The sequence below is a fragment of the Saccopteryx bilineata genome, chromosome 3, assembly GCF_036850765.1.
Source record: "Saccopteryx bilineata isolate mSacBil1 chromosome 3, mSacBil1_pri_phased_curated, whole genome shotgun sequence".
NCBI classification, from domain to species: Eukaryota; Metazoa; Chordata; class Mammalia; order Chiroptera; family Emballonuridae; genus Saccopteryx; species Saccopteryx bilineata.
The window spans coordinates 1,800,699-1,819,487 of NC_089492.1; the positions used below are offsets into that span (position 1 = coordinate 1,800,699).

Genomic DNA, 18,789 nt, shown 5'->3' on the forward strand with positions numbered 1-18,789 from the left:
TCACCCAAGAGACGTCCGCATGCCAGCCTCCCAGGAGGTGGGCAACCAGGTGTCACCCCTTCTCAGGGGCGGGGATACAGACCTGGGGACCGAGGGCCTGGGATGGGGCTGAACCGCAGGTGGTTGGAGGGCCCGGCCAGGTGCCCAGTCTTCCCGAGACCCTGGGGGCGGCTTCCTCCTGGGGCCGAGGCTTGCTCTGCTGTCCATTGTCGTCCAGTGCTTCGTGCCCATCTGACCCTTTCTCCTCTCCTCCTTCCTGCCTTTTCTGTTCTTCCCGTGTCCCTCCTGTGCTGTTTCCAACAGAAAATTGCAGAAAAGTCTCGAGCTCTGCTTCCCACGGTGCAGAGGGGTGGCAGACAGCAGGTGGGTGCTGGGGACTCGCGTGGGCCTTGGGTGTTGAGGGAGCAGCACCAGCTCCAGCTGCTTCTCCGGGAAGAGTGGAGGAGGAGGGACTGAGGGCAGGAGGAGGAGGGACTGAGGGCAGGAGGAGGGACTGAGGGCAGGAGGAGGGACAGGAGGAGGAGGGACTGAGGGCAGGAGGAGGGACTGAGGGCAGAAGGAGGAGGGACTGAGGGCAGGAGGAGGGACTGAGGGCAGGAGGAGGAGGGACTGAGGGCAGGAGGAGGGACTGAGGGCAGGAGGAGGGACTGAGGGCAGGAGGAGGAGGGACTGAGGGCAGGAGGAGGGACTGAGGGCAGGAGGAGGAGGGACTGAGGGCAGGAGGAGGGACTGAGGGCAGAAGGAGGAGGGACTGAGGGCAGGAGGAGGGACTGAGGGCAGGAGGAGGAGGGACTGAGGGCAGGAGGAGGGACTGAGGGCAGAAGGAGGAGGGACTGAGGGCAGGAGGAGGGACTGAGGGCAGAAGGAGGAGGGACTGAGGGCAGGAGGAGGGACTGAGGGCAGAAGGAGGAGGGACTGAGGGCAGGAGGAGGGACTGAGGGCAGAAGGAGGAGGGACTGAGGGCAGAAGGAGGAGGGACTGAGGGCAGGAGGAGGAGGGACTGAGGGCAGGAGGAGGAGGGACTGAGGGCAGGCCCTCTGTCTGAGGATTCTGCTTGGACAGATGACCCTTTAAAATGTTGGCATTTGGCCTTAGGCCTCTGGCCTGGGTTTGATCCTGGACCAAACTTCCCATGAGCAGAAACTGATAGACACCCCAGACCAGGGTATAATCAGAGCCCTCGATGAATGAGGGGGAGAGGGGAGGGAGACTGGGAAGAAACAATATTTGAGAGGTAATCGTTGAGAATTTTCCAAGTTCCATGGTACGTAGGATAAACGTATTACACTTCTTAAAAACTGCTCTTGCTTGCATCACAATACAATTTTGAATAAGAAAGGCAAAAATAAATCTTAAAAGTCAATAAAAGCCCGACGAAGAGGGTCCCGTTATTTTAAAGGGCAGTACGACTCACACCTGATTTCGTGAGACGGTGGAAGCCAGGAGGCAGTGGAAGACGCCTCTAAAGTGCAGGAGGAAGGACTCCCCACATCTTGGTGGCACCCTCGTGCTTTTCACAGAGACGGAACCGTCCCAGCTACCGAGAGAGAGTGGTGAACGTGGCCTTCTTCAAGTCAACACCCCTCAGAGTGAAGAGGCCACCCACAGAGGGCACGGAGGTGTTCGCCCAGCTCGGGTCTGAAGGGCTTTACAGCCACGACATAGAAGGAGCTCTCATCAGTCAGGAAGTACAAGGCAGACAGCTCAACTGAAGAAAGAGAAAGGGCAGATGCCTTGGGCAGCACGCGGGCCTGCACTCAGCACGTGGGGTCTGAGAGGGCCGAGGGAGCCCACTGCACCTCCTCACACCCACCAGTCACAGAGCCGCGGGAGGGGCGGGGCACGGGCGGGCAGGCACCCAGAACCCTCGGCTGTTGGTGGGGGTGGACACCGCGCCACCTCTGGGACACTGAGAAGCCCTCCGGGTGCCGCACGCCAGGGCAGTGCAGAGCGCCCCCCGAGGGAAGACCCGTTTCTCCCCCAGAAGTCCAGTCGAAGGCTCACAGCACCATGACACCGGTCCCACTGCAAATGTATTTAGTAGGTGTTTTTTTTAAAAAAGAAGAGAATGGTCAGTAGTACTGGGAAATTATGAAAGCTTAGATAGGCTTTCAAGAATTATGCAAACTGTCAACCATGAGGCAGCCTAGCACCCTGCTCTGCCCGGGCACTATTGCAGTGACGCTCCGCACTACGGAGCCGCTGCCGACGGGCTGGTGGCCGGGCAGGGGCCCGGGGAGCCGGGGCAGGGGTGGCTGTGAGCTGCGGCCCCTCTGGAGGGGCTGTCTTGGCCGTGTTGGCTGCAGCCTCGGCACGTCCCAGGCGTGTCTGGGGCCGGCTCCCGCCCCGTGCTGCAGAGCAGTGGGGACGCACCTCACCCTCCTGGGCCAGCTGGGAGTTCCCGCTCGGGCCTCCGCGCTGTGCGCAGGAGAGTCGCCCTCGCTCGCCCGGGTGCCCCAGCTCCTTTCTTCCATGTGAGGGCTGGGAGGATGGCTGGCCGCCGTCCGGCAGTGCCGACAGTCTGGGCTTGACAAGCCTCCAGAACCTTCCCCCAGCTAGCACAGAGCCGTTGCTGTTTGGAGAGACTGGTGACCGGCCCGGGCTGCTAAACAGAAGTGTCTCCGAGGTGTGTCCCCCGCCAGGGTCGTGGCTGTTCTGCACGGAGCCCAGGGTTGGAGTGCTGGCGAAGCGGCCTGTTCCTGGGGCCCTGAGGCCCCTGGGCTCCGCGTGCTCCTCACGGCCCTGGGGGTGACCCTGTGGGAGGACCAGCAGGACCCGTCTTTCTCACGGGAACCGGCTGGGCCCGCTCGGCAGCCGCCTCGGGCTGCGGGTTTCTTCCGGGTCTCTTCCGAACACGTCAGGATGGGGCCCAAACCCTCGGCCCCGGAGGGAGGAGAAAGCCGCCTTTGTGGGGGCCGCTCAGCTGGACCAGCATCACAGGCCGGCCCCTCTGCGTGCCCCGCGCGGTGCCAGCAAACCCCCGGTCTGGCTTCGGAGCCGCAGGCCCAAATCGAGCCTTTGTGAGGAGAATAAAGGGGTACTTTCTGGCCCTTTCAGAGGGGAGAGCCGCGCTGGGTCAGCAGCGGCACCGTCTCTTCCTGCCTGTCCCGTCAGGAGCGGCTGGGGTGGGCAGCTCGGCACCTTTAGGGGGACATGGAGCCCGCACGTGGCCTCATGGTGGCTGGCGACCTTGGCCCTGGCGTGAGGGTCACCGTCCCCAGTCCACAGGTGAGGACGCTGAGGCCCTGTGACGGGGACTCACTGGGGACTTGCCCGGGGCCCAGTGCTGCGGACGCTGAGGTCCTGTGACGGAGACTTGCCCGGGGCCCAGTGCTGCGGCCTGGGAGGGCCTGGGAGCCGCAGGAGAGGCTGTGCGGGCGGCCTCCTCGGGCCTGCCTGCCTCGGGCCTGCCCCTCCGCCCCCACCGCCCAGGCCCTGCCCACTTCCTCGCCCACGCCCAGAAGGGAGGTGACAGCTGCTGCCTTGGCGAGTAGCTTGTCAGCAGAGTTCTTAGCTCTTTAACTTTATGTGCATCTATCCCCGTATTTATTTACCCGAAGGCCTCAGCTGACGGGGGGAGCTCCACCGGGCAGGGAAAGCTGTGTGTCCAGAGAACAGTCTTGGGAAAAGGGCTAGGTCAGTGTGGCTTCTCCCTCCACCCGTGGGACCGAGAGTGGGTGTGACCGCCTGGGGCCACGAGCACAGCTAGGGGAAAGCTGCTGGTGTCACGCCTGTCCCTCAGTGCCCACTGCTGCTGCTGGGACCCTTACCACCAGGCCCCCTGCGGTGGTCACTCGAGGCGGAGCTGGCACTGGTGCTGCAGTTCCTATTTGTGGGTTTTTTGGCTCCTCTGCCCAGGCCTGAGCACCTCTGTGCCCTAGGCTCGCTGTCCGCTGCCCTGTGCCCAGGCCTGAGCACCTCTGTGCCCTGGGCTCGCTGTCCGCTGCCCTGTGCCCAGGCCTGAGCACCTCTGTGCCCTGGGCTCGCTGTCCGCTGCCCTGTGCCCAGGCCTGAGCACCTCTGTGCCCTGGGCTCGCTGTCCGCTGCCCTGTGCCCAGGCCTGAGCACCTCTGTGCCCTGGGCTCGCTGTCCGCTGCCCTGTGCCCAGGCCTGAGCACCTCTGTGCCCTGGGCTCGCTGTCCGCTGCCCTGTGCCCAGGCCTGAGCACCTCTGTGCCCTGGGCTCGCTGTCCGCTGCCCTGTGCCCAGGCCTGGCCGCTGACTGTGCTGGGGGAATCTGAGGCTTCAGGTCGTGCTCTCCCGGTGGGCCTGTGGCAGGGCCGTGGCGGGGCCCACGGGGAGTCTGGGTAGCGCCTGCCGGACGACAAGCACGGCCCTGCCACTGCTGCCCACGCGATGCATGCTTGTGGGGTCTGCAGACACGCCCCGCTGAGCGGGCCCCCGGAGCCCCCTGGAGTCACTCCCTGGGGGGGTGAGAGCATGGACACTGCTCCTCTTCTCTTGTGTTCTGTGTGGCCCTGGCTGAGCTTGGGCGTGGGTCCTGCTGAATGTCCCTGCAGCCTGGCCTGGGCTGGCCAGAGGTGAGCATATGGGCCAGCGGGCAGGGCCACTGTCCCTACGATACCTGCCCACCAGTGACAGCAGGCCCCCCACCACACATGGCTGCAGAACAGGCTGGGGTGTCCTCTTCCCTCGCAGGAGGCTCCCGGTGCCCATGCGCTGAGGCTTAGCTGTGAGGGGAGCCACCCTCTGCTAGCCTAGGAAGAAGGTGTGGCCGGGCCTGGTGGCAGCAAGGTGCCGTGGTGCTGACTGGTCTCTCTGTCATTAGCAGAGTCCCCGGGTGCCTTGTGCTGAGCTGGCTGACGATGAGAAGATCTTGAATGGGGGTGACAGCATGTGGCAGGGCCAGGAGCAGGCGCCGCTCCCCGAGATCACGGAGGAGGACCTGGAGGCCACCAGGCTGCGCGAGGAGGCCGTCCTGCAGATTGAGGTGAGGGCCCGGCACACGCGTGTGCACACTCCTGTATTTGTGTGTGTGCACGTGCACACGTGCTGTGGGTCCCCCTTGTGACTGGGAGCTCTTGGGGCAGCGGGGCCAGCCCTGCTCTGGAAACACGTGTCCTGCGGTCCCTGCTCTGGAAACGCGTGTCCTGCGGTCCCTGCTCTGGAAACACGTGTCCTGTGGTCCCTGCTCTGGAAACGCGTGTCCTGCGGTCCCTGCTCTGGAAACACGTGTCCTGTGGTCCCTGCTCTGGAAACGCGTGTCCTGCGGTCCCTGCTCTGGAAACGCGTGTCCTGTGGTCAACAGCCTGAGTCTCACCAGTGCGGACACTGCTGCTCGGCCCTCGGGAACCTTTCAGAGTCCCCCCTGTACCCCGTGCCTGCCTCCTGGGACTCCGGTCCCTGTGGCCATGTCCCCCTCTGGGGAACCTTTCAGAGTCCCCCTGTGCCCCGTGCCTGCCTCCTGGGACTCCAGTCCCTGTGGCCATGTCCCCCTCTGGGGAACCTTTCAGAGTCCCCCCTGTGCCCCGTGCCTGCCTCCTGGGACTCCAGTCCCTGTGGCCATGTCCCCCTCTGGGGAACCTTTCAGAGTCCCCCCTGTGCCCCGTGCCTGCCTCCTGGGACTCTGGTCCCTGTGACCATGTCCCCCTCTGGGGAACCTTTCAGAGTCCCCCTGTGCCCTGTGCCTGCCTCCTGGGACTCCGGTCCCTGTGACCATGTCCCCCTCTGGGGAACCTTTCAGAGTCCCCCTGTGCCCTGTGCCTGCCTCCTGGGACTCTGGTCCCTGTGTCCATGTCCCCCTCTGGGGAACCTTTCAGAGTCCCCCTGTGCCCTGTGCCTGCCTCCTGGGACTCCGGTCCCTGTGTCCATGTCCCCCTCTGGGGAACCTGTCAGAGTTCCCCCTGTGCCTCGTGCCTGCCTCCTGGAACTCCGGTCCCTGTGGCCATGTCCCCCTCTGGGGAACCTGTCAGAGTTCCCCCTGTGCCCCGTGCCTGCCTCCTGGGACTCCGGTCCCTGTGGCCATGTCCCCCTCTGGGGAACCTGTCAGAGTCCCCCCTGTGCCCCGTGCCTGCCTCCTGGGACTCCGGTCCCTGTGGCCATGTCCCCCTCTGGGGAACCTGTCAGAGTTCCCCCTGTGCTCTGTGCCTGCCTCCTGGGACTCCGGTCCCTGTGACCATGTCCCCCTCTGGGGAACCTTTCAGAGTTCCCCCTGTGCCTGCCTGCTGGGACTTCGGTCCCTGTTGCCATGTCCTTCGCTGCACACTGAGGTGTCCAGGGGGGGCGTTCACCACCCACGTCTTTTGAATGAGCTGCCTGGGCAGCTGAACCTGCAATTTGGTGGTGCTGCTAGCAGGTGGAGGTGTGAGCCTGGGGGCTGTTCTTTGTCCTCGACAGTTAAACCTGTGCAATACGATGACCAATGAGCCTGTAGCCACAACGCCTGTGTCAGTGTCAAAGGCACGTGTATCCTGACAAGTGTACAGCGTGCAGGAGGCTCCTACCTCTTGGTGCTGGAAACCCAAGAAGAATGTGGCACTCGGCGGCTCTGTGAGCAGTGAGGGCCAAGCCCTGGACGTGGCCCAGGTGCGGCCCCTCGGCCGCGAGCCCGTCTCCTCATCTGCGCAGGGGGGGTTGGGGCAGCTGCTCCCTGAAGGCCTGCTCACCCTGAAGTTCCCACGGGCTTGGCTTCTGTAATGAAGCTCTCCTAAGTGCAGCTTCTTCCAGGAAAATGGACCGTGCAGGTCGCCAGCTCAGGTGTCTGCCAGAAGCGTGTCTTCTGCTCTCCTGACAAGAAGAAGAGGCATGGGAGGGACCCCGTGGCGGCAAAGGGCGGAGGGGACAACCTACGAGCAGGAGCTGAGCCAGACCGGGTCACCTGGTCCTGGACACAGGCTTGTATCCAGACAGGACGCCATTGCCAGCTTCCTGATGGCAGAGGCTACACAATGGGGCCTGTGCCATCTGACCCGACTCGGGTACTGCTGGCATTCTGCATTGCACCCAGTGTTACCTGGCCCGCCTGGGCGAGGCGTGTTAGGGCTGCGCTCAGCCGAGGTGCGGGCTGCTCGTGCAGGGCCAGGTCTGGGGTGCCCTGGCAGTGGGAGGGCAGCTTGGGGCACTGCCCACTCAGCTCTCCTCCCTGCTCCTTATCCGGAGGCAAGCTGGTCCACGGCCTCCCAGCCGAGGGCAGCCCCCTGGCACTGGCCCCAGAACTCCCAGGACCCCAAGGGTCAGGGTGCCAGTGCCCCTGGGGTGGGTGCTGGCTGCTTGCAGCCTCCTGCCAGAGCCCTGTCTGGAGTGACGAAGACGGAAGGCGGGTTCTGTCCTGTGACTGGCGCGCAGGCTCTCCTTGGGTTTGAGCAGCACACGAGGCTGGGTGTGAGTGGAGGGTGCAGCATCAGTGGAAGCAAGGAGGTGTGTGGATCCCCAACTAAGTCACGTCCCGGGGCTGCTTGTGGTCTCCACTGTGGGCGACGGGTGACCAGGTGGCTGGCAGCTCTGTCCCCAGACTGTCTGCCACTCCGCGGTTGCCCATCTGTCCACCGAAGCTGTGCTGGCGCCTCAGCACCCCTCCCTGGAGTCTAGCTTTCGGGGCAGAGTTCCCACTGTGCCCTTTGCAGCTGAGCCTGTGGGGCCGGAGAGGGGACTTGGGTTCTCTGCTCCCCACAGCAGGACGTCAGCCCCCTCTGCTTTGTCTGACGTAGTGTTTATTACCTTGTTATTGTTCGTCTCTCTCCGCAAGAACATGAACCACAGAAGCAGGGGTTTTGTTTGTCATGACTGTATTCTCAGCACCCCAGAGGAAGCGGTGGTGCTGTTTGGGCACTCAGGGACTGTCTCTTGAACAAACAAAGGATGGATGGATGATGAGTGGATGATGGGTGGGTGGGTGGGTGGGTGGATGGATGGATGGATGGATGGGTGGATGGATGGATGGATGGGTGATGAGTGGATGATGGGTGGGTGGATGGATGGATGGATGATGAGTGGATGATGGGTGGATGGATGGATGGATTGATGGGTGATGAGTGGATGATGGGTGGGTGGGTGGATGGATGGATGGATGGATGGATGGGTGGATGGATGGATGGATGGATGGGTGATGAGTGGATGATGGGTGGGTGGATGGATGGATGGATGGATGGGTGGATGGATGGATGGATGATGAGTGGATGATGGGTGGATGGATGGATGGATGGATGGATTGATGGGTGGATGAATGATGGGTAGATGGATGGGTGGATGGATGGGTGGGTAGATGGAGGGATGGGTGGATGGATGGGTGGGTGGATGGATGGGTGGGTGGATGGATGGGTGGATAGACGGATGGAAGACAGGTGGATAGGTGGGTAGCGGATGGGTGGGTGGATGGATGTGTGGATGGGTGGATGTATGGGTGGGTAGATGGAGGGATGTATGGGTGGATGGATGTGTGGATGATGGGTGGATGGATGGATGGATGAGTGGCTGATGGATGAATGATGGGTAGATGGAGGGATGGGTGGATGGATGGGTAGGTGGATGGATGGAAGGTGGGTAGATAGGTGGGGGATGAGTGGGTGGATGGAAGGTGGGTAGATGAGTGGGGGATGAGCTCTTCATATTGGAACTCCACAGAAGGTTTTGTGTTGCTGAAAGGGCTCTGCTGTTTCTGTTCACATGGATCTTCTCAGCCCACACAAAGGCTCTGTGAGTGTGAGCACCCCTGTGTTCAATTTTATCAGCAATGAGGTGGAAGCTTGGAGGAGTAACGTCACTTGGTCCAGGCTGCATAGCTTGTGTGGGACAAGCTGGGGTTGAGCCCAGGCCGCCTGACTCGAGAGCAGGGGCTGTCCGGCCGTGTTTGGACACCTGCCCCTCGGTTGGCCTCTTTCCCAGATGAGGATGTAGGAGGTCACTGAGGTCACTCATGAGGTAGCGTAGTGGCTGAGCCAGCTCTGTCTCCAGGGCACTTACCTCACCCTGGCTGAGGCTGCTCTTCCTGTCTGCAGGGCAGGACAGGGCCCGTCTCCCTGAGGTAGGTCGGATGAGATGGTCACATGCCCCCAGCTACTGCTGTTAGGAAGTGGGCTTGCCAGGACCAGAGCCTCTGTCCACTCCCAGGGGGCCTGCACCCGGCTCCCCGCCCAGCCCTTCTCACCTGACCTCACCTGCGAGTGCCTGCTGTCCCTGCTCCCGCCAGAGCGCTGGGTCCCCTGACCCAGGTGCAGAGCTCAGAGCAGTAGCTGCTCTGTTGCCATGGCTACCTGGCAAGCTTAGGAGGGAGGAGGCTGAGAGGAGGAGGGGGCCGGGAAGCGAGCCGCAGTCCAGCCCCCCTTGCGTGGTTAGTGGTGTGCAGCCAGAGCACGGGGTGGTTGATCTGGCTGATATCTGACTATAAATACTGAATAAAGCAACACACAAAGTTTGTTCCATTAACTGGAACCGACGTCTTTGTAGGCGGATGGTTGCCAAGATCCTAATTATAAGAAGAGCTTGCGTGATAGAGAAAATGCAGTGGTATTTTCGGAGTGCACACACCCCCAAGGTTTTATGACGTCCTGTGCAGGATTGTCTTCCGCGGAGCCGGAGAGAGAGGAGGGGGTTCTGTGAGAGCTTTTAATGAGCTCTGGTTTTAGAAGCAATCGGGAAAATAATTGCGTGATTTAAACATTTACTGAGCGTGCTGTTTTCTCAGTCTCGCCCCCACACTCCCTGTCCCATGCCCGGCGCACGGCCCCCAGAGCTGGCCACACTGTGTGCTGCAGCGGGGGCCACTCGGCAGCCCTGGACGGCTCCACCCAGGCAGCTCCAGGGTCTCGGCCACCACTGCTGGCCCCAGACGGCCGGGCCTTGAGCTCACCCCCCAGGGCTCAGCACTGCCCTGTGGGAGGGATGCAGGCTGCAGACGGCCGGGCCTTGAGCTCACCCCCGGGGCTCAGGACTGCCCTGTGGGAGGGATGCAGGCCGCAGATGGCCGGGCCTTGAGCTCACCCCCGGGGCTCAGGACTGCCCTGTGGGAGGGATGCAGGCCACGTGTTGATCCTGCCCACGCAGGGGCCACACCATGTGGCCTCTCAGGAATGAGGACCATGGTTCCTGGGTACTGACCAAGGGTCCCAACTGCCAGGGAGACCAGAGTGGCCGGGTCTGGGTGGTAGTGACCTGAGTCAGGTCTGTCCGAGCTCAGGTGTGAATGCCGCACGCCCTCGGGAGAGGGTCTGAGTTCTCTCTGTGACTCAGTTTCTCTGTGTGCTCTGTCTGCATTGGGAGTACCAGCAGGTGAACTTGTGCAGTGTGGAGAGACTGACTTGCCTTGGGGAGGCCCCTGTAAGCCTCTGAGTCCAAGTGCACTCGGCCGGCCTCGCACGAGAGAGGTCTCTGTCCACTGCAGGCCTGAGGGTGCTCGCTGGTTAAGGTCAAGGTCGGTGTGTGGTCAGTTTGTGTCCAGCCTCCGGCAGGGTTGGGGCAGGAACCTGAAGGTCTTTGGAGGGGGATCAGTCTGTCTAAGGCCCTGATGAGTCTGCAGCCTCTGTCTGGTGACCTTGCTGTCCCAACCTTGGGATGGAGCTCAAGCCTGACCCCTCAGCCAGCAGTCCTGCCCCAGGAAAGGTGTGATGATGCAGATTCCAGAAGATGGGCCAGGTTTCGGTACCCAGCACCCACCCATCTGCTGCTGACCCCAGAGCCTGCACCTGCAGGCCCCTCACTTGCCACCAGCTTTCTGGCCCTGGGCCCCATTCCAGGAGTTAAGCCCAGTAATTGAATTACAATTGATAGTATGTGTCGGTTTAAGATCATGCTAATTGCTTCATTTCCCAGAACACTCCTAAAAAGAAAATGAATTTCCTCGTAATACTTTGCAGTGGGGTGAAGTGACCCTTGTGGAAATCAATCCAGGCTCCAGAATGAGCTGCAAAGTCACGGAGGGGAGACTGGGGCAGCGTGAGTGGCGTGCGTGGCGGGGCCTGTGCCTCAAGCATTGCTGCTCCTCCGCTGGGCAGTGGAGCTCGGACAGTCGATGGCATGGAGGAGGCCAGAGGCCAGAGGCCCGCCAGCACGGCGTGCTGTGGTAGGGGACGTCCCGAGTTTCTCCTTACCCCACTCACCAGCTTCGCGAAGCCACTCTGTGTTTGCATAGCCGTGAGACCCTCGTCCATCCACCCACCATCCATCCATCCATCCATCCGTCCACCCACCTACCTCTACATCCAACCATCCACTCGCCCAGCCCCAGGGTCTGCCGAGTGGCCCCGTGTGCGGCCTGTGCTGGTGCTGGTGCTCAGAGGGGAAGCTAGGACTCGTCCGCAAGGAGCCCCAGTTGAGATGGGGAGGGAGGCGTCCACAGGACTGCTGGTGGACAGCCTCTTCTCTCCTCTCCTCTGCGAGGGCCACAGGACAGTGTTGGGCCCCTGCCCTGCTCGAGACTGCCATCTTGAAGCAGGCTGGCTCTGGGTCTCGACCCAGTGTGGGAGCTTGTGGCCGAGGGGTACTAGGAGGGTTTGGGGTTTGGCCTTGCAGTCAGGAGACAGTATTCAGAGCCCAGCCCTGTCTGACTTGTGGGGTGACCCTGGGCGTGGCCGTGAACTGGCCCCTGGTTGTTGGTGCTCACTCAGCACTCCCTGATGGCTGTGCCCTTGACCCTCTGCGCCTCCAGCCCAGGCACCGAGTGGCCTCTGTCTTGTTTCCACAGAGCGACATGTTGGATGTGAACCAGATCATCAAGGACTTGGCCTCTCTGGTCTCAGAGCAAGGAGATGCCATCGGTGGGTACCCACGCCACCTTGCAAGCTGTCTGCTCCCCCCACCGGCCCATCGCCCAGGTGTGGGCAGAGCTGCCTTCCAGAGGAGCAGGGCCCAGGGCAGGTTCGGGAGTCTGAGCACTGGCCGCCTCCCTCCCCAGCTCCCCAGGACCCTCACCCCATGGAGGGGGCCAGGGTGGGGGAGGCCTTTGCATGCGGGGGGCCACCCATTCTGCTCCCTGAGGAGCCCTGGTCTCATGCCCCCACCCTGGGCCTTTCTCCTTGCCCAGGGCTCTGTGAGGGAGGACAAGTCATCCTGGGCGGGGGAGGGGTGTGCCCGGTGCGTGGGCGCAGAGTGCTGGGGACAGGGAGCCCAGAGCCACCTCGGGGTCTTGGTTCTGCTGCGGGTGGTCTTGTCGGCCGCTCCTTAGGAAGCAGTGTGTTGTGGGGCAGCCCCGGGAGAGACTGGTATCTGTGTTCCCTTCCGGTTTCTTCCACGTGAAGGCCTTGGCCCCACCCAGCCTGGCCAGGCCCACTGGGGGTCAGGTGCTGTTCTGTTACTGCCCCTGGTGGCTGGGTGCCCGGAGGGGGCAGGGGGACTTGTGATCCCCTGGCCTTTGGTGCTCAGAGCCTATGGGCCATGGTCAGCTCCCAGCCAGGACCCAGGGGCTCGCCCTTGCTCCTTGGCCAAGCCGATGCCTCCCTAGGAGTTCTGCGAGGTGCATGAACCCCCTGCCTCCCTTGGGCCAAGGACCCGTTCCGAGACCCGGGGGACAGTCCTGTGGCCTCCTGGTGCTGTGTGCTCCCCTAGGAGGGTGAATGCAGGGGTGAGCCATGCTGCCCCGGGGCCTCCTCCTGCTCAGGGACAGTCCTGTGGCCTCCTGGTGCTGTGTGCTCCCCTGGGAGGGTGAATGCAGGGGTGAGCCATGCTGCCCTGGGGCCCTCCTCCTGCTCAGGGACAGTCCTGTGGCCTCCTGGTGCTGTGTGCACCCCTGGGAGGGTGAATGCAGGGGTGAGCCATGCTGCCCCGGGGCCTCCTCCTGCTCAGGGACAGTCCTGTGGCCTCCTGGTGCTGTGTGCTCCCCTGGGAGGGTGAATGCAGGGGTGAGCCATGCTGCCCCGGGGCCTCCTCCTGCTCAGGGACAGTCCTGTGGCCTCCTGGTGCTGTGTGCACCCCTGGGAGGGTGAATGCAGGGGTGAGCCATGCTGCCCCGGGGCCTCCTCCTGCTCAGGGACAGTCCTGTGGCCTCCTGGTGCTGTGTGCACCCCTGGGAGGGTGAATGCAGGGGTGAGCCATGCTGCCCCGGGGCCTCCTCCTGCTCAGGGACAGTCCTGTGGCCTCCTGGTGCTGTGTGCTCCCCTGGGAGGGTGAATGCAGGGGTGAGCCATGCTGCCCCGGGGCCTCCTCCTGCTCAGGGACAGTCCTGTGGCCTCCTGGTGCTGTGTGCTCCCCTGGGAGGGTGAATGCAGGGGTGAGCCATGCTGCCCTGGGGCCCTCCTCCTGCTCAGGGACAGTCCTGTGGCCTCCTGGTGCTGTGTGCTCCCCTGGGAGGGTGAATGCAGGGGTGAGCCGTGCTGCCCTGGGGCCCTCCTCCTGCTCAGGGACAGTCCTGTGACCTCCTGGTGCTGTGTGCACCCCTGGGAGGGTGAATGCAGGGGTGAGCCATGCTGCCCTGGGGCCCTCTTGCTCAGGGACAGTCCTGTGGCCTCCTGGTGCTGTGTGCTCCCCTGGGAGGGTGAATGCAGGGGTGAGCCGTGCTGCCCTGGGGCCCTCCTGCTCAGGGACAGTCCTGTGGCCTCCTGGTGCTGTGTGCTCCCCTGGGAGGGTGCATGCAGGGGTGAGCCATGCTGCCCTGGGGCCCTCCTCCTGCTCAGGGACAGTCCTGTGACCTCCTGGTGCTGTGTGCACCCCTGGGAGGGTGAATGCAGGGGTGAGCCATGCTGCCCTGGGGCCCTCTTGCTCAGGGACAGTCCTGTGGCCTCCTGGTGCTGTGTGCTCCCCTGGGAGGGTGAATGCAGGGGTGAGCCGTGCTGCCCTGGGGCCCTCCTCCTGCTCAGGGACAGTCCTGTGCCCTCCTGGTGCTGTGTGCTCCCCTGGGAGGGTGCATGCAGGGGTGAGCCATGCTGCCCTGGGGCCCTCCTCCTGCTCAGGGCAGGGCCTGTGCCCTCCTGGTGCTGTGTGCACCCCTGGGAGGGTGCATGCAGGGGGTGAGCCGTGCTGCCCCGGGGCCCTCCTGCTCAGGGCAGGGCCTGTGCCTCGAGCAGGGACACAGCTGGGCCCTGTCACCCTCAGGTGCCCTCTGCACAGGTCCCGCCCTGTCTCAGTGTCACGGGCTGCTCGCCCCTGGGGCCTCCACATGGCGGTGGCAGCCATTGCTGCCTCTGGGTGGCTGTGACAGGGTGGGGTGTGCAGGATGGTCTGTCCACTCCAGATGGACACTTGGATGTCAGCCAGGCGGCCACTCAGCCCCTGTGGCACACTGGTCAGAGGGACTGTCCCTGGCCTTGGGACGGTGAGAGCTGACCTGCAGCAGCCCCGGGAGGGCCCAGGGCGGGCGGGCGCCTGGGACCAGAGTGCCCGGGACGCCAGGCCCCCCTCGTGCTGCTGTGGGTGCTCTCCAGCGACGCATGTGGCCGGCTACTCTCGCCTCAAGCGTGGGGCCGGCCATGGGCTCCGTGGGCCTGTCTCACCTGTCTCCTCTGCTCCTGGTCGGCCGTGGGCCTCCGCCTGCCCTCTCAGCCTCTGGTGCCTTTCCAGGGTCCAGCAGTAGCCAGGCCACCTGCCGTCAGAGCGCCAGCCCCGAGCCGGCCCTGGTGGCCCCGCTGTGCAGGCCTGGCCCCCACTCCCGCACCAAGACGCGCAAACCCAACTTCAGCCCCCGGGAGACGGAGGTGCTGGTGCAGCGGGTGAGGCGCCACTACCCGCTGCTGTTCGGGGCCCCGCGGGGCACGCCCGCCCGGAAGCACCGCGCGTGGAGCCGGATCCTGCAGGCGGTGAACGCCCTGGGCTTCTGCCAGCGGGACCTGGGCGACCTCAAGCACAAGTGGAGGGACCTGCGAGGGCGGGTGCGCAAGAAGCTGGCGGAGCGCCCGCAGACGCCAGCCGGGGGCAGGCCGGCCCCCGGCCTCACCCTCTCTCCCGTGGAGCGCATGGTGGCCGAGACCTTCTCACCCGTAGCCCCCCCAGGCGAGGGCCAGGCCCGCGAGCCCCTGCCAAGTAAGTGGGCCCCTCCCCACAGCCTGCACCCCCAGGCTGGCCCCTGCGCTCGGGCTTCCAGGGTGTGACCACGAGAGCAAGACCCTGTGGAGAGCTGAGGCCAGGGAGACGCTATTGCCACTCAGCCCCTCTCTGCCCCTCGATGGGGAAACTGAGGCTCAGCCAGGGAGACGCTATTGCCACTCAGCCCCTCTCTGCCTCTCGATGGGGAAACTGAGGCTCAGCCAAGGAGACGCTATTGCCACTCAGCCCCTCTCTGCCCCTCGATGGGGAAACTGAGGCTCAGCCAAGGAGACGCTATTGCCACTCAGCCCCTCTCTGCCCCTCGATGGGGAAACTGAGGCTCAGCCAGGGAGACGCTATTGCCACTGAGCCCCTCTCTGCCCCTCGATGGGGAAACTGAGGCTCAGCCAGGGAGACGCTATTCCCACTCAGCCCCTCTCTGCCTCTCGATGGGGAAACTGAGGCTCAGCCAGGGAGACGTTATTGCCACTCAGCCCCTCTCTGCCCCTCGATGGGGAAACTGAGGCTCAGCCAGGGAGATGCTGTTCCCACTCAGCCCCTCTCTGCCCCTCGATGGGGAAACTGAGGCTCAGCCAGGGAGACGCTATTCCCACTCAGCCCCTCTCTGCCCCTCGATGGGGAAACTGAGGCTCAGCCAGGGAGACGCTATTCCCACTCAGCCCCTCTCTGCCTCTAGATGGGGAAACTGAGGCTCAGCCAGGGAGACGCTATTCCCACTCAGTCCCTCTCTGCCTCTCGATGGGGAAACTGAGGCTCAGCCAGGGAGACGTTATTGCCACTCAGTCCCTCTCTGCCTCTCGATGGGGAAACTGAGGCTCAGCCAAGGAGACGCTGTTGCCACTCAGCCCCTCTCTGCCCCTCGATGGGGAAACTGAGGATCAGCCAAGGAGACGCTGTTGCCACTCAGCCCCTCTCTGCCCCTCGATGGGGAAACTGAGGCTCAGCCAGGGAGACGCTATTGCCACTCAGCCCCTCTCTGCCCCTCGATGGGGAAACTGAGGCTCAGCCAGAGAGATGCTATTCCCACTCAGCCCCTCTCTGCCCCTCGATGGGGAAACTTGAGGCTCAGCCAGGGAGACGCTATTGCCACTCAGCCCCTCTCTGCCCCTCGATGGGGAAACTGAGGCTCAGCCAGGGAGACGCTATTGCCACTCAGCCCCTCTCTGCCCCTCGATGGGGAAACTGAGGCTCAGCCAGAGAGATGCTATTCCCACTCAGCCCCTCTCTGCCTCTCGATGGGGAAACTGAGGCTCAGCCAGGGAGACGCTATTGCCACTCAGCCCCTCTCTGCCCCTCGATGGGGAAACTGAGGCTCAGCCAGGGAGACGCTATTCCCACTCAGCCCCTCTCTGCCCCTCGATGGGGAAACTGAGGCTCAGCCAGGGAGACGCTATTCCCACTCAGCCCCTCTCTGCCTCTCGATGGGGAAACTGAGGCTCAGCCAGGGAGACGCTATTGCCACTCAGCCCCTCTCTGCCCCTCGATGGGGAAACTGAGGCTCAGCCAAGGAGACGCTGTTGCCACTCAGCCCCTCTCTGCCTCTCGATGGGGAAAATGAGGCTCAGCCAAGGAGACGCTGTTGCCACTCAGCCCCTCTCTGCCTCTCGATGGGGAAACTGAGGCTCAGCCAGGGAGACGTTATTGCCACTCAGCCCCTCTCTGCCCCTCGATGGGGAAACTGAGGCTCAGCCAAGGAGACGTTATTGCCACTCAGTCCCTCTCTGCCCCTCGATGGGGAAACTGAGGCTCAGCCAGGGAGACGCTATTGCCACTCAGCCCCTCTCTGCCCCTCGATGGGGAAACTGAGGCTCAGCCAGAGAGATGCTATTGCCACTCAGCCCCTCTCTGCCTCTCGATGGGGAAACTGAGGCTCAGCCAGGGAGACGCTATTGACACTCAGCCCCTCTCTGCCCCTCGATGGGGAAACTGAGGCTCAGCCAGAGAGATGCTATTCCCACTCAGCCCCTCTCTGCCCCTCGATGGGGAAACTTGAGGCTCAGCCAGGGAGACGTTATTGCCACTCAGCCCCTCTCTGTCTCTCGATGGGGAAACTGAGGCTCAGCCAAGGAGACGCTATTCCCACTCAGCCCCTCTCTGCCCCTCGATGGGGAAACTGAGGCTCAGCCAGGGAGACGTTATTGCCACTCAGTCCCTCTCTGCCCCTCGATGGGGAAACTGAGGCTCAGCCAGGGAGACGCTATTGCCACTCAGCCCCTCTCTGCCCCTCGATGGGGAAACTGAGGCTCAGCCAGAGAGATGCTATTCCCACTCAGCCCCTCTCTGCCCCTCGATGGGGAAACTTGAGGCTCAGCCAGGGAGACGTTATTGCCACTCAGCCCCTCTCTGCCTCTCGATGGGGAAACTGAGGCTCAGCCAAGGAGACGCTATTCCCACTCAGCCCCTCTCTGCCCCTCGATGGGGAAACTTGAGGCTCAGCCAGGGAGACGTTATTGCCACTCAGCCCCTCTCTGCCTCTCGATGGGGAAACAGGCTCAGCCAAGGAGACGCTATTGCCACTCAGCCCCTCTCTGCCTCTCGATGGGGAAACTGAGGCTCAGCCAGGGAGACGTTATTGCCACTCAGCCCCTCTCTGCCTCTCGATGGGGAAACTGAGGCTCAGCCAGGGAGACGCTATTGCCACTCAGCCCCTCTCTGCCCCTCGATGGGGAAACTGAGGCTCAGCCAAGGAGACGCTATTGCCACTGAGCTCCTCTCTGCCTCTCGATGGGGAAACTGAGGCTCAGCCAAGGAGACGCTATTCCCACTCAGCCCCTCTCTGCCCCTCGATGGGGAAACTGAGGCTCAGCCAGGGAGACACTATTGCCACTCAGCCCCTCTCTGCCCCTCGATGGGGAAACTGAGGCTCAGCCAGAGAGACGCTATTCCCACTCAGCCCCTCTCTGCCCCTCGATGGGGAAACTGAGGCTCAGCCAGGGAGACGTTATTGCCACTCAGCCCCTCTCTGCCCCTCGATGGGGAAACTGAGGCTCAGCCAGGGAGAGGCTATTGCCACTCAGCCCCTCTCTGCCCCTCGATGGGGAAACTGAGGCTCAGCCAGGGAGGCGCTGTTGCCACTGAGCCCCTCTCTGCCTCTCAGGGAAACTGAGGCTCATCCAGGGAGGAGCCTGCTCATCTTGGGAGCTCAGGAGCTCAGGCTCAAAGCCAGGCTCATTCGGGCCCCAAGCCCGGGGTCCTCCTGGGGTGTTCCATCACGATGACTCGGGCTCGCATGTGAGGGCGGGGCCGCTGCCCCCTCACCGCCCAGCTCAGCCCCTCTCCTGCCCCTCCCCCAACCCTTCCTGAATTCATCCTGGGGGTTCTCCCCTTGAGGGTCCCTCCGCACCTCAGCCAGGCCAGGGCGACACCTGCTGTCTGACAGCCTCCCCAGGGGCGCTCACTGACCCCCTGTGGGGCCCACTTTTGCCGGAAGCTTCTGTACCTTGTGCGGAAGGAGTACAGGGCCTTCCTCGCGCCTGGCGCCTCTGGCTCCCCCCTGCTGCCGCCCCCTCCGCGCCTCCTCCTGCCTCCTCTCCATGATGCCTGAGTGTCTGTCAGTCAGGAGCGCTGTCCGCCGCCGTCCGTCTGTGCCGTGGGGCCGCACCTCCGCACAGCTGAGCCCCACTGGACCCTTCCCTGCGGGGGCTGTTGGAAGAGACGGGACGAAGCCAGGAGCTGGACCAGCTGCCTGCTCAGGACCACAGAGTGGACAGCAGGACTCTGCCTCGTGGGGACCAGCGGGCATCACAGCCGCCTCCCGTGGCCGGGGCGCGGCAGAGGTCCTAGTGGGCAGGGCGCGGGTGTGCGTGGACCTGGGTTGCTCTGCACCATGGCTGTGCCTCGTGGGGACCAGCGGGCGTCACAGCCG

At 63.5% G+C, this 18,789-nt stretch overlaps 1 protein-coding gene across 11 annotated transcripts in view; it reads left to right on the plus strand.

Moving 5' to 3' along the window:
- Positions 1-18,789, plus strand: part of TSNARE1 (t-SNARE domain containing 1) — a 121,959-nt gene that overhangs the window by 59,935 nt on the left and 43,235 nt on the right. For 5 of the 11 annotated variants that reach the window (XM_066265563.1, XM_066265564.1, XM_066265566.1 and 2 more), the window contains 4 exons: positions 304-363; positions 4,789-4,950; positions 11,635-11,707; positions 14,442-14,900. In XM_066265563.1, the coding sequence (XP_066121660.1) occupies positions 304-363; positions 4,789-4,950; positions 11,635-11,707; positions 14,442-14,900 (754 nt within the window). The remainder of the gene's footprint in view (positions 1-303; positions 364-4,788; positions 4,951-11,634; positions 11,708-14,441; positions 14,901-18,789) is intronic. The other 6 variants (XM_066265569.1, XM_066265570.1, XM_066265567.1 and 3 more) reach the window with 3 other exon arrangements.